The following is a 12,094-nucleotide window of genomic DNA, read 5'->3' as shown; positions in this document are numbered from 1 at the left end:
AATGCTACCACATCCACAGGTTTCTGGACCTGGAGCTGGGTTTGGTATTTGCCCTGCTGGGTTTCAGCCTTGCTTGGGCCCCAAACTATCCTCCCAATCTTTCCTTTGGAAATGGGAATGCTTGCTTGACCTCATGTATTGAAAATATGTAACTTATCTTTGACTTTTCAGAAGCTGGTGTCTAAGAGACTGCCCGAGTCTCAGAAACTGGACTTTTGAACAGTGTTGGTTAGGAATATGCAAACTCTTAAAGTTGGACCGAGTTCATTTTGCATTATGAGGAGGCAGAACGTTGTGATTTGAATGTGAAATGCCCCCCACAGGTTCATGTTTGGAACTCTTGGTCCCTAGATGGTGGTGCTGTTTTGGGAGGTTGGGAAACCTTTTGGGAAACAGGACCTAGGTGGAAGACCAGGCCATTTCTGTTCTATCTGCTTCCTGGTCTGCCACATACTCAAGCAGCAGGCACAAGCTCCCACCACCAGATTCCAGCTGCTCCACCATGCCTTCTCCAGCTTGATGGACTGTTTTCCCTAAATCCCTGAGCTAAAATGAATCCTCCATCCCTTAAGTTGCCTCTGCATGTATCCCATCACAATCATGAGAAAAGTAACACATCATGTGGCCATGAGGCCCATCTCTCCTCAGCCCAGTAAGTTGCCCGTCAGCTTTTCAGAGTCAATATAGAGCTTGGAGAACCATGCCATGTATATTAATAAAACTCTAAAGAAAGCCAGGCGTGGTGACGCATGCCTTTAATCTCAGCACTCAAGAGGCAGAGGCAGGCGGATCTCTTTGAGACTGAGGTCAGCCTAGTCTACATAGCAAGTTCCAGGCCAGCAGGGGCTACAGGGAGACAACACACACACACACACACACACACACACACACACACACACACACAAAACAAAAAACCCTAAAAAATACAGGGCATATCCAAATCCAAAGTGAAGGTGACAGTGACCTTCAGACAGGGATGGAGCAGGTACAAGGGCCTTCTAGGCCATTGGTAAGGTCTGTTCATTAGCTAGGGCAGGAGGACAACTGGAAACCTTATTAAAGTATACACATGGGGCATATGGTGCACTTACATACAGCAGGCAAAACATTCATGCACATAGAATAAGAAAACAATTTAAAGTGCACACATTTTAAATAATTTTGGGGGGAACATTTCACATTAAAAGCAAAATCAAACACTGTAGACAAGTGTTTTTAAATGTGAAGAAGATTATTCTTTAAATAATATCATTGTGTGTCTATAGGTCAGAAGACAATTTCATGGAGTTGGCTTTTTCCTTCCACCTTTACATGGGTTCCTTAAATTGAGGTCAGGTTGCCAAAGCATACACCTTTATTCACTGAGCCAGCTCAAGGACCCCACAAAGAGATTTCTTTTTAAATACTTTATTTATTGTTTTTATTTTATGTGTCTGACTGTATTGTCTGCATATGTGTAAGTGCACCCATGTTGTGCAATGTCTGCAGAAGTCAGAAGAGGGCATTGGATTCTCCTGGAACTGGAGTTACAGATGGTTAGCTACCATGTGGGGGCTGAGAACTGTGCCTCTGCAAGAGCAGCTGGTGCTCTTAACCACTGAGTCATCTCTCCAGCCTCCCACAAAGAGATTTCTGATTCATTGGAAGCAGAAGAAAACAAGTTAAAAAAGACATTTTTTATAGCTTGAAGGCATGCTTGTATCCATCTGTGGGCTTAGGAGACACCAAGATGTCAGCGCTGCTTCCACGGTGATGGGAGGTAGGTGCTGGGTTTCTTTTCCTCCTCCTCCCCCTCCTCTTTCTCCGTGCTGCCATAACCAGCTAAGAACCCAGAATTCTTCACCAGAGATGAAGGTCAAGGGGCACCTGACAGCTATGCTCAAATTCTCAAATGGCTGTCATGAGAGAGAAGAATCAGTGTCGTGCTGGTCAGCCCAGGAGCAGACTACTAAAGGAGCCCTGCCTACAGTGAGACAGGCTGTCACGGGAGCCCCCTTCCCCTCCTCCTCCTCCTCCTCCTCCCCCCCTCCTCCTCTTCCTTCTTGTCTGTATCTTTCAATTCTCTTACTATAAACATTGATTACACCTGTAATAAGCATACACACAAATAGGAGGAAATACTCTACTCAAGTCATACTTGGAACTGGGAAGCTAAACTACATGGTTTTGGGAGTGGGCTAGACTTTCTAGGTGTGAATCCTGTGCTGTGTGGCCTCAGGGTTGTCTCCTCATTTCTCTGAGCATGCAGGCTATGGTTGACCGTTTGGGGGAAGGAGGGTGTTTTCCATGTAGCCTCCCTGATAGACAAAACCAGGGGCTGAGTGTGACTGTGCTGTATCCTCAAGGATCATCCCAGAGCTGGGTACCTTATGATGTTGATGGCACAGGCTAAATGCCTGAGATACTCCCATGCTCAGTGTGTGTGTGTGATTCAGAGGGGTGAGGTCACTGTCCCTTTGGAAGGCAGGGGTCTAGTATACTTGGGGTTCTCTTGGAACACACAGGAGAAACCATGAGACTTGAACGTATGGAGATACCCTACATGAGACAGGCGTTTCACTAGGTGGGAACAAAGTGTGCAAAGGTGGAGAAGGGGGTGTGGTAGGCTGGCTTGGCTCCAGGTCCAGGGCCTCAAGCTCCATGTGTTAACTGGCTTGGACTAGATTCCAAGGTTGTGGGAGCCACTGAGTGAGTGTGGGAGCGGAGGAGGGATGTGGCCACACTAAGCATAGCCATTGGAAGGACAAGGGAGGAGCTGGGAGCAGGGAGGGACTGTGGCTGTGATCAGGCTCAGGTGGGGCTGTGATGGTGAGGACAGAGTGAGGTTATAGAGAGGCTTCAGGCACAGTGGGACCTGCATCCTCACCTACATCCAGTCCTGCAATGTAGATCCTGGCAGGAACTTGCATAGCTGGCCTGTGATGTTACCATCTACAAAATGGGTGTGAATTCCACAAAGATGGCCGTGTGTGCGTGTTCGTGTGCATGTGCGTGTGTGCGTGCACGTTTTCACCCCCTTCCTTTGGCCCTGGCCTCAGCAAATGTTTGGGAGCCACATGGAACCAGAGAGGTGGTAGAGCACCACACTGCCTCCTTCTCTGGATCTTCCCAGGAGGCCAAGCTTGATATTCTATCAGTCTCTGGCAGCTCCTCACAGAAGGAGTTGAGGACTGCCAGCAAGTTGGAGGTGTGGCCAGGCCTGGTGCCTGGGGCCTGGGGCCTGGCGCCACAACACTCAGGAAAGTTCTTCAGTTTTTTTCCTTTTGCTTTTGGTGGTGCTGGGGATTGAACCCAGGGACTTGCAAAGCAAGCACTCCACATTGACTTAAAGCAGAATCTAGCCAGGGTTATATGTGTGTTTATGTCAATACAATAAAAATAGAATGAATATATATATATAATTATTTTTATTTTATATGTCTGAGTGTACTGCCTGAATATATGTATGTGCACCCGTGTCTTGCAATGCCCACAGAGGTCAGAAGAGGATATCGAATCCCCTGGAACTGGAGTTACAGAGGTTGTTAGCCACCATGTGGGTGCTGGGAACCGAACCCGAGTCCTCTGCAAAAGCAGTCAGTGCTCTTAACTGCTGAGCCGGCTCTCCAGCTCCAGAGTATATATTTATAATATGTAATCCAGGCTGGGCTCGAACTCACTGTGACCCTGTGGCCTCTGTGCCTCCAGTGCTGGGATTACAGGCACCCCACCCCATTGTCCACAGAACAGAGTGCCCAGCCCGAGACACCCAGAATGGGGCGGACCCCCTCCCTGCTAGGTCTCGGGGTTGGGGGAGGGTGGTCATCTAGGACCACCGTCGGGAGAGAGGAACGGAGGGATGGCCGCACGAGAAGCCAGGGCGGGTGCCTGGGGTGTGGTGCGGGCGGGGCTGAGCCGGGCGGGGCGGGCGGCTGTCTCCCCTGCGCGCATTGCCCTTCCGGCAGCAGCCAGAGCTGGGGTGAGTGGGGACGCGGAGGGGCCGAGGGTGGGTGTGACCCCAACAGCGCCCGCGGGAGCACGGGGAGCCAGGAGGGAAACTGAGGCCGGAGCCGAGGGCCGGCGCCGAGCTGATGGGGCCTGGCGGGACTTCCGGGAGCGCGCGGGGGGCGCGCTGGACCCCGGGGACCGCAGCGCAGGGCCGGCGCCCGGGTGGGGCTCCGGGTGTCCGGCCGGCGGGGAGGGGTGGAGGCCTCGGAGCCAGGCGGGTGGCTCTAGCACGAAGTCCTGCCTCCCCTGCAAGCCCGCGCTGGGATGCGTGGGAACCTGAGGGTCCCTGCGTCCGGCGTCACACTGGCAGAGTGGAGCAGCCAGGGCTTTGAGCCCCTGCCGGTTGATGCCAGTGCCAAAGCTGGCTTCCCGGAAGGCTCCCGTGGCCCTGCGTGTGTCTCTGTCTGCTGGTGGCTGGGCTGAGCTTCCAGAAAGGACTGAGGGTGAGTGACCGAGGGGTGGGCACGACAGACAGCAGGCACGCCCTTTACTCTGACTTCAGTTTGCCATAAGTTGACTTTTGATTGTTTCTTTGATTTGCATCAAATTAAATCTTTTTTACTTCTTTTTGGTTGTGCAAGCCGTTGCCTGAATGCCTGCTTTGTTTGAGAAAGTGGTCATTTTCCCGAGGCAATTTCCCCACACCCCAGACCTCACAGCAACCCCCTCCATACTGCCGGTCTTTCCAGACCCTGTTGATGGCACACTGGTCACTTTCACAATGGGAACAGCTCATAGATGTTATGAGGACTAGCCGTGACTCATTTTAAAAAGTGATGGTGGTGGTGGTTGGGTGGGGGGATCACGAGATTCAGGATGGAGGTAGTAGGAGGGAGGGGACCTGAGAGGGCACCGCCTCCTTGTGTTTCTGGGCCACGGTCTCAAGGGAGACCTAAGGTGCCCCAGACCCACTGGCTAAGCCCCAGCTTCACAGACCTGGGGACACAGAGGTCCCAGGATGGCAGGAGGTCTGGGGCTGTCTGGCCAGGAGTGAAACATTTCAGAGACTGAATCCAGTCAGTGGGAGGGCTCAGATCCCCTCTCTCTGTCCTAGGTGGGGATGGGGCCCTGGGCTCCACCAAGGGTGGAGAGGGTGATGCTGTTGCCCTCGGAACCTTCTGGCCCTGGGAAGAGGAGGTGGCTGCCTGTGGGCCTGATCCTGCCCTGAGCCATGTATCCCAAGTGGAGGTGACAATTTTCTGAGTAGCCATGTGGCACAGTTGGCTTTGGAGGCACAGATCTAGAATGTTCCGCAATCTCTTGAGCCTCAGGTTCTTCATCTGGAAAGTGGGACTAGTAAGTAATAAAGCCCCTATGGACGCTGAGCAGGTGGTGTGGGTCGAAGGGAGGAGGCTGAGCTCTGCCCTATGGCCACTGTGAGGAATAAATGATGCTCTGACAGTAGGTGTGCAAGAGCCCTGAGCCGGAGCTGTGTGCCTCCTGGAACCCCTTCCCAGGTCCAAGGGGAGCCAGAGGAGAGAACGTTCTGAGCAGTCTCCTGTCCGCTATCGTCCTTTTCATCCTCTGCTCTGCCGAGGGCAATCCCCACGAACAGCTCCCCCAGATCTCCAAGGGGGGATGTTCTGTGCCTGCTATCTTCGCCCACAGAGCATTCAGGAACTTATGTGTTGGTGTGGTCTCAGCCTTGGCCTGAGTCTGGAGGCCGCCTGTTCCTCTGGAGGAAATGGGTGAGGGGCCCCAGCACCAATAGCCACAGCCCGGTGTGGAGGGTGCCTGTGTTCCGTCTTTTCTCCTTTGAGCATCCTGAGGACCCCAAGCAGGCTGGAGATAGAACAAAACTCGAATTTTTAAAAAAATTTTATTTACTATTTTTAAATTTTGTATGTACGAATGTATTGCCTGCATGTATGTAAGTGCACGCATGTCATGCAATGCCCATGGAGGTCAGAAGAGAGCATCGGATCCCCTGGAATGGAGTTACGGACAGTTGTTAGCTGCCATGTGGGTGCTGGAACTCAAACCCAGGTCCTTTGCAAGTGTAGTCAGAGCTCTTTTAACTACTGAATCATCTCTTCGGTCCCTGAAGCTTGGATTTTTATTTATCTTCTGGAAGAGGCAGAAATAAAGGGTGGGTGGGTGACTTTACCCCTCTGTGTATCCCCTAGACCTGCCCCTGCCCTGTCCCTCTATACCATTCTAGGTCTGCACCCTGATCTCTATGCCAGCTCAGCCTAGCCCAGGGTGACTCAGTTTGGTGGCCCCACCAAACTCAGTTTGGTGGCCCCACCCACTGCCTGCCCGCACCCCCAGGCGGGTGACTCAGGAGCTGGGTAGTCTCCAAAAGGCCCCTGGAATGTTCTTGTCCAGACTCCTGTGGTCTCCATGTGGGCCAGGTGGCCTCCCTGTTTTGTGACCTTGGGTGGGGCATCTCCCTGTTTTGTGACCTTGGGTGGGGAGGGAGTCAGCCTTCTGATCCCTTCAGCCTAGCAGAGTATAAACACAGTCTGGCTTTTGTCGGGGCAGCTGGAGGGTGGGAACAGGAGCCCGGGCTCAGTGTCCTGTTCCCAGACCCTGTCTTCTTGCCCTTGTCATTGTATCTGGCTGCCACCCCCTGATGTATACTGGGACACTTGGATGGTGGGTTCTAAAGCTTGTCAGCAGGGACACTGGTCAATTCTGTTTGGAGACTTCTGGGCACAGAGTATGGGCTTAGCCTCCTACTGGATGCTGTGACTGGAGCACGACTGCCTGCAGAGCCCTGTGGGGAGGGGAGAGGTTTCACTGCAGGGGTTGAGCCTGGCAGACCTCTAAGGCAGGAAGCTCAGGAAAGTCAACTGCAAGTCAGCCTGGTAGGGAAGGTTCAGAGAAGGCAGGTGCAGAGGGACCCAGGGTGGGTTGCTGGTTGCCCAGGGTTGGAGCAGGAGTGACTGCCAGGCACACTGGGTTCGTTTTGGAACTTGTGGGAAAGTACCAATACCACTGACACTTTTAGATGGTTTGTTACATTCGGGGAATTCCACCTCAGTTAAGGAAACACAGCATTAGGCATGGTGGTGCTTGCCTGTAATCCCAGCACTCAGGAGGCTGAGACAGGAGGATTGCCATAAGTTCAAGGCTTGTCTGGGCTATATGAGTATCACACCAGCCTAGTGTGGGCCTGTAGGTAGCACTCAGGAGTTGGGAGACTGAGATAGGCGGTTCATGAGTGCAAGGCTAGCTTGGGCCATGGAGTGAGTTCCAGGTCAGCTTGGGCTATACAGCAGCCTGTGTCACAAAACAAAACAATAGCAAAACCAATAGAAAACCATGACAGGTGTCACAGCAGGATTGATACGGTGACAGGGCCTTGACAACAGATGGAACAGGGTCTGGATCCAGGATCAGAGACTAGCCAGTGGAGAGACTGATTCAGTTGGCAAATATTGAGCATAAGCAGAGACCGTATGATTTCCTCCTCCTCTCCTTCCCTTCGTCCCTCCTCCCCTTTTATTAAGGCAGAGTCTCCCTGTGTAGCCAAGGCTGGCCTAAAACTCACAGTCCACCTGCCTCAGCCTCCTCAGTGCTGGGGGTTTCAGGCTTTGTTACCATATCTGGCGGGGCTACACATTGTCTTATCTCAACTCTGGTAAATGCAGAAGTAGCCATCCCACTTCTGCCTCCTGGTGCAGCTTCTCAACCAGGTGCTGAGCAGCCTGACTGTAGACCCTGCCTCCTACCTTCCCGTCCAGGGCCCAATACCCACCCCACCCCGCTCTGCTTCCCGTTCTGCCCAGACATATGTATGCATGTGCCTGCATGTGAATGTGATGTGTATGCATGCATCTGCATGTGAGTGTGGTGTGTATGTCTGTGTGCTGTGTGTCTGCATGTGTCTGAATATGTGTGGTGTGTGTGCTGCCTGCCTGTGTGTACTATGTGTCTGCATGTGGGGTGTGTTGCCTGTGTGTGTATATGTGTCTGCATGTGTACGTCTGTGTGTGGTGTGTCTGTAGTGTGTGCGTCTACGTGTGTGTGCATGTGTGTGTGCCTGAGTATGTGATGAGTGCCTGCATGTGGTGCATGTGTGCATTGCATGTGTGTGGTGTGTTTGTATGTGTGTGTATGTGTGCACATGCATGTGGAGGCCAGAAGTTGACATCTGGTTTCTTCCTTGATAACTTTTCTCTTTATGGACTGAGGCAGGGTCTCTTGTTGGACCCAGAGTTGAACAATTCAACTGGTCTAGCAGGCCAGCTTGCTCTGGGAATCTCCTGTCTGCCTCCAGAGTGCTGGGATCACAGGTGGGCTACCACACTCACCCAGCATTTCCTTGGATTCTGGAGATCGCAGCCCCAGTCCTCATGCTTTCCAGCAAGTGCTTTACCCACTGAGCTGCCTACCCCGCCTGTGTGTGGTTTCTTGTCTAACACCCCTTCATTCTCTAGCCATAGTTGGTCTGAGTTTGTGGGAACTCAAGACTCCCATTTTTGTTGGGGAAACAAGTGCAGTCAGGATGCTGACTGGTGTAGGGTCCCACAGTGGGCAGAGGCAGAGCTGGCTCTGGTCTTCTACCCTGGAGGCTCCACTCTCTTGATAGGCTCAGTCCCAGTGAGCATACTGAGTGCTAGAAGACTCGCCCAGCACTGGGTGCTTAGTAGGTCCACAGCCTTCATCCTTGGTATCCCATGACCTTGAAGCAGTGGGCAAGGGCATATGGCTGACCAGCATCCCAGGAAACCTACTGGCTTCCTCTGCCCCTATTTACTAAAGCTTGACTCCAGCCCAGTGATTGGATGCATGGACCCTTGGGCCAGTTTCTAGACATGGTGGGGGACCCAGTCCTGAACACTTCCCTGAGTGTCCACAAGAGAGTAACTTTGTGACCTGGGAAGAGCCTGGCCCAGATTGCTGGGTGGCCCTGGGCAGGTTGCTCTCTCTCGGTGCACAGGATGGGCCTCTGGGGTGGAGGTGAAACACCCATACACAGATACTCTTATGGTGCCCACTGGGCTGGGCCTAAAGTATACAGTGACCATATCCCATTCTGCTTAGGGGGAAACTGAGGCCCAGAGGATTGAAATAACTTCCCTGAGGTCATGGCGGGAAACAGGGCTTTGAGAAGGCCAGGCTTTGCCGGCTGCCAGTCACCAACGGAATGAGGGAATGAGTGAAGATGGACTGAGGTGTTGGAACATAATGCCTGGGTCTTCCAAGCCCTTGGGCAACATTTGGTCCCAGGAGAGGAGAGCTGAGTCTTAATGGAGGGGCAGAGGTCACACTAGGAGGTTGAGGGTGAGATGAGAGAACAGATGCCCAAAGTAGGGCAGGAGCTGGGGCTGGGTGGAGCCACAGGGAGTGGGAGTTTGTGTGGAGTGTTTCCCCTGGAGCCTGGGAGTTAGTGGGAGACTGATCCTAGGGACAAAATCTCAGAGGTGCTGAAGGCAATGGTGGGCTGACACCTGTGGTCCTCCGAAAATACTGTCACCTTGTCCTGTGTTCTCTTTCAGGTCTTTACAGAACAGCAGTGCAGCAGCCATGGCTCCACCCTGGGTGCCCGCCGTGGGCCTCACACTGGCACCCAGCCTGGGGGGCTTCGTAGGTGCCTACTTTGTGCGTGGCGAGGGTCTCCGCTGGTATGCCAGCCTGCAGAAGCCGTCGTGGCATCCACCTCGCTGGACGCTGGCTCCTATCTGGGGCACGCTGTATTCAGCCATGGGGTAGGTGTATCATCTTGGGGTGCTCTGTCCCCCATGGATACAGGCTGGGCAGGGCATCAAGCCCCTTAGCTGAGGAAGTCTGGGACAGAGATGGCATCATGTGGGGGTTGGGGAAGGTGTCGAGATTTCGGTTCTATTTAGAGTTGCACAACTAAACTTTTCCCTGCTGGCTTCTGGAGAGAGCTGCCTGCTGGTTCACCCTACTGAGGCTGCCCCAAGTCTAAAAGTCAGTGTGGAGGACAATGGACAACACACCAAGACAAACAGGCGGCCGTGCAATCCCTTGGTTGGACTGTGAATCGCCAGGCCCCGGTGTGGTTCATTTGGGGAAGACTTTCTTGATGGTTGTTTCACGGCCCTGACAGCCTGTATGATGGGGCTACCGCTGTCCTCTCCTCCCCCAGCCACTGTCCCATAGCCACACATTGACTCAGGGTCTTAACTCAAATCTCTGTAGCAATCCTATGAGAAACAAAGGCCCAGAGAGGGCAAGCAACTTCTCTGCAATCACACAGAAGTCAATAGCAGGGTATGCCTGAGTGATCACTGTTGGTCTCAGCATGGTGGTCATGGCCTTTTCCATCAGATTTCCCTGACTGATGGCCTCTCTTTCAGGTATGGCTCCTACATGATCTGGAAAGAGCTGGGGGGTTTCACAGAAGAGGCTGTAGTTCCCTTGGGCCTCTACACCAGTCAGCTAGCCATGAACTGGGCATGGCCTCCAATCTTCTTTGGTGCCCGGCAGATGGGCTGGGTAAGTGTAGTCTTGATCTGAATCTTGGGTTGATGGAGATGCCCCTTGAGGATGGGGGCTCACCATCAGTGTCTGCAGGAGACTGGGGAGGCCTGTGGCTCATAGCCCCTTTAGAAGCTCTGTGAGCCAAGTGCAGTGGGGCACCTGTGGTTCGAGCGGGATGCTGAAGTGGGGGGATTGCTTGAGCACAGAACAGCAGGCCTGCCTAGTGTCAGTGAGCCCCATCTCCCATCTCAGAAAGAAAGGCAGCTGTTTGTGGACCCGTGTGCTGAAGTCCTCTCATCCTATCTTCCCAAAGCCAGGAGTGCTAAATTGAAGTGCAAGGGGTTGCAGGCTTGGCTTAGGGGCCATGGCATGGGAAACCCATTACACCTGGTGTTGTGCACCAATACATGGGGACAAAACCTCTCTTTTAAAAGGTTCTTGTTGTTGGGTTCGGGGGCATACACCTTTAATCCCAGTACTCCAGAGGCAGAGGCAGGCGGATCTCTGTGAGATCAAGGCTGGCCTGGTTTACATAGCAAGTTCCAGGCCAGCTGGGGCTACACGGAGACCCTGTCTCAATAAACCAAGAAAAAAAACTGGGTTCTTGCTGTTGGGTGGTACATACCTGTAGTCCCAACAGAGGCAGGGGGATGGATATAAGTGAGGCCAGCCTGGTCTGCATAGCTAGTTCCAGGTTAGCTAAGGCTACATAGTGAGACCCTGTCTCCAAATAAAGGAAAAAAAGTTCTTGCTGGGCCTGTGGAACGCACGGCACCAGGGTTTGGCCCATACTCTGGCCGCTCAGGACAGCAAGTGTTGTGTCTTGAGGTTGGAAGCCTTCAGCGGCTGCCTCACCCTTGAACTGCCCGCCCCTTGGAGCTGTCATGAACATGCCACACGTGGCACTGTCAGGCAGGAAAGACTTCCATTTGCCGACAACAGAGAGCAGAGGTGGGTGTGGCTCCACTTCTTGGGTGCGGGGCTGAGTGAGGCTCCAGACTTCTAGACCCAGCCCTCAACCTCCATGTCTTGTCTCCCCAGGCCTTGGCAGACCTCCTGCTCATCAGTGGGGTGGCGACTGCCACGACTCTTGCCTGGCACCGAGTGAGCCCACCAGCGGCCCGCCTACTTTATCCCTACCTGGCCTGGCTGGCCTTTGCCACCACCCTCAACTACTACGTGTGGCGTGATAACCGTGGTTGGCGTGGGGATTCACGGCTCCCAGAATGAGGGCACCCAGCTTCCTGAGGACTGCAGCACCCGTCAGCCACCATGGGTGGTGGCTGTCACGCTTTCATGGCCACTAGGCCTGTTCTCTTTTTTGACCCAGGGAGTTGCCAGAGCTCAAGGTGTTCTCTGCAGAGTCCCATCCTGGAAACAGTATTTGACCTTTCTGTGCTGCTCCAAGCATGCCCTTGTCGCATAGGGCTTTTAAAGCTAAATACAGTTTTTAACCTCCTGTGCAGTGAGTGGCCTCTGTGCTGTTGGAAGACCATGGGGCAGGCAGGGGCTATGGCTGTGTTGGGCCTATCTGGGTTGCATCATCCAGCTTGTCCACCTAGGATGGCCCCACAAGGGAGTGTTGAGCCACAGCACCAGCAGACAGGGCCTTCTCGCTGGGCCAGACCCACAGAGACTTGAACCGTCACCCACCCCTACCTAGGGTTCCAACTGGGTAACCTATTACAAGGCAGTTTAAACAAGCCAGGAC

General features: G+C 53.3%; 1 protein-coding gene across 3 annotated transcripts; it reads left to right on the top strand.

Moving 5' to 3' along the window:
* Positions 1-3,831: 3,831 nt before the first annotated feature.
* On the top strand, positions 3,832-11,844 carry Tspo (translocator protein). Of its 3 annotated transcripts, none has more exons than XM_008844735.3 (4): positions 3,832-3,958; positions 9,435-9,644; positions 10,260-10,398; positions 11,425-11,844. In XM_008844735.3, the coding sequence occupies exons 2-4, from the start codon at positions 9,463-9,465 to the stop codon at positions 11,611-11,613; spliced, it is 510 nt and encodes a 169-aa protein (XP_008842957.1). In that variant the 5' UTR covers positions 3,832-3,958; positions 9,435-9,462; the 3' UTR covers positions 11,614-11,844. The 3 variants fall into 3 exon arrangements, with proteins under 3 accessions (XP_008842957.1, XP_008842958.1, XP_017656512.1); XM_008844736.3 differs by lacking the exon at positions 3,832-3,958 and adding an exon at positions 4,410-4,430; XM_017801023.2 differs by lacking the exon at positions 3,832-3,958 and adding an exon at positions 5,059-5,283.
* The last annotated feature ends 250 nt before the right edge of the window (positions 11,845-12,094 follow it).

The sequence above is a fragment of the Nannospalax galili genome, unplaced genomic scaffold, assembly GCF_000622305.1.
Source record: "Nannospalax galili isolate Female #2095 unplaced genomic scaffold, S.galili_v1.0 scaffold180, whole genome shotgun sequence".
NCBI classification, from domain to species: domain Eukaryota; kingdom Metazoa; phylum Chordata; class Mammalia; order Rodentia; family Spalacidae; genus Nannospalax; species Nannospalax galili.
Note: the sequence above shows the minus strand (reverse complement) of the source record. Positions and strands in the feature narration are given on the sequence as shown.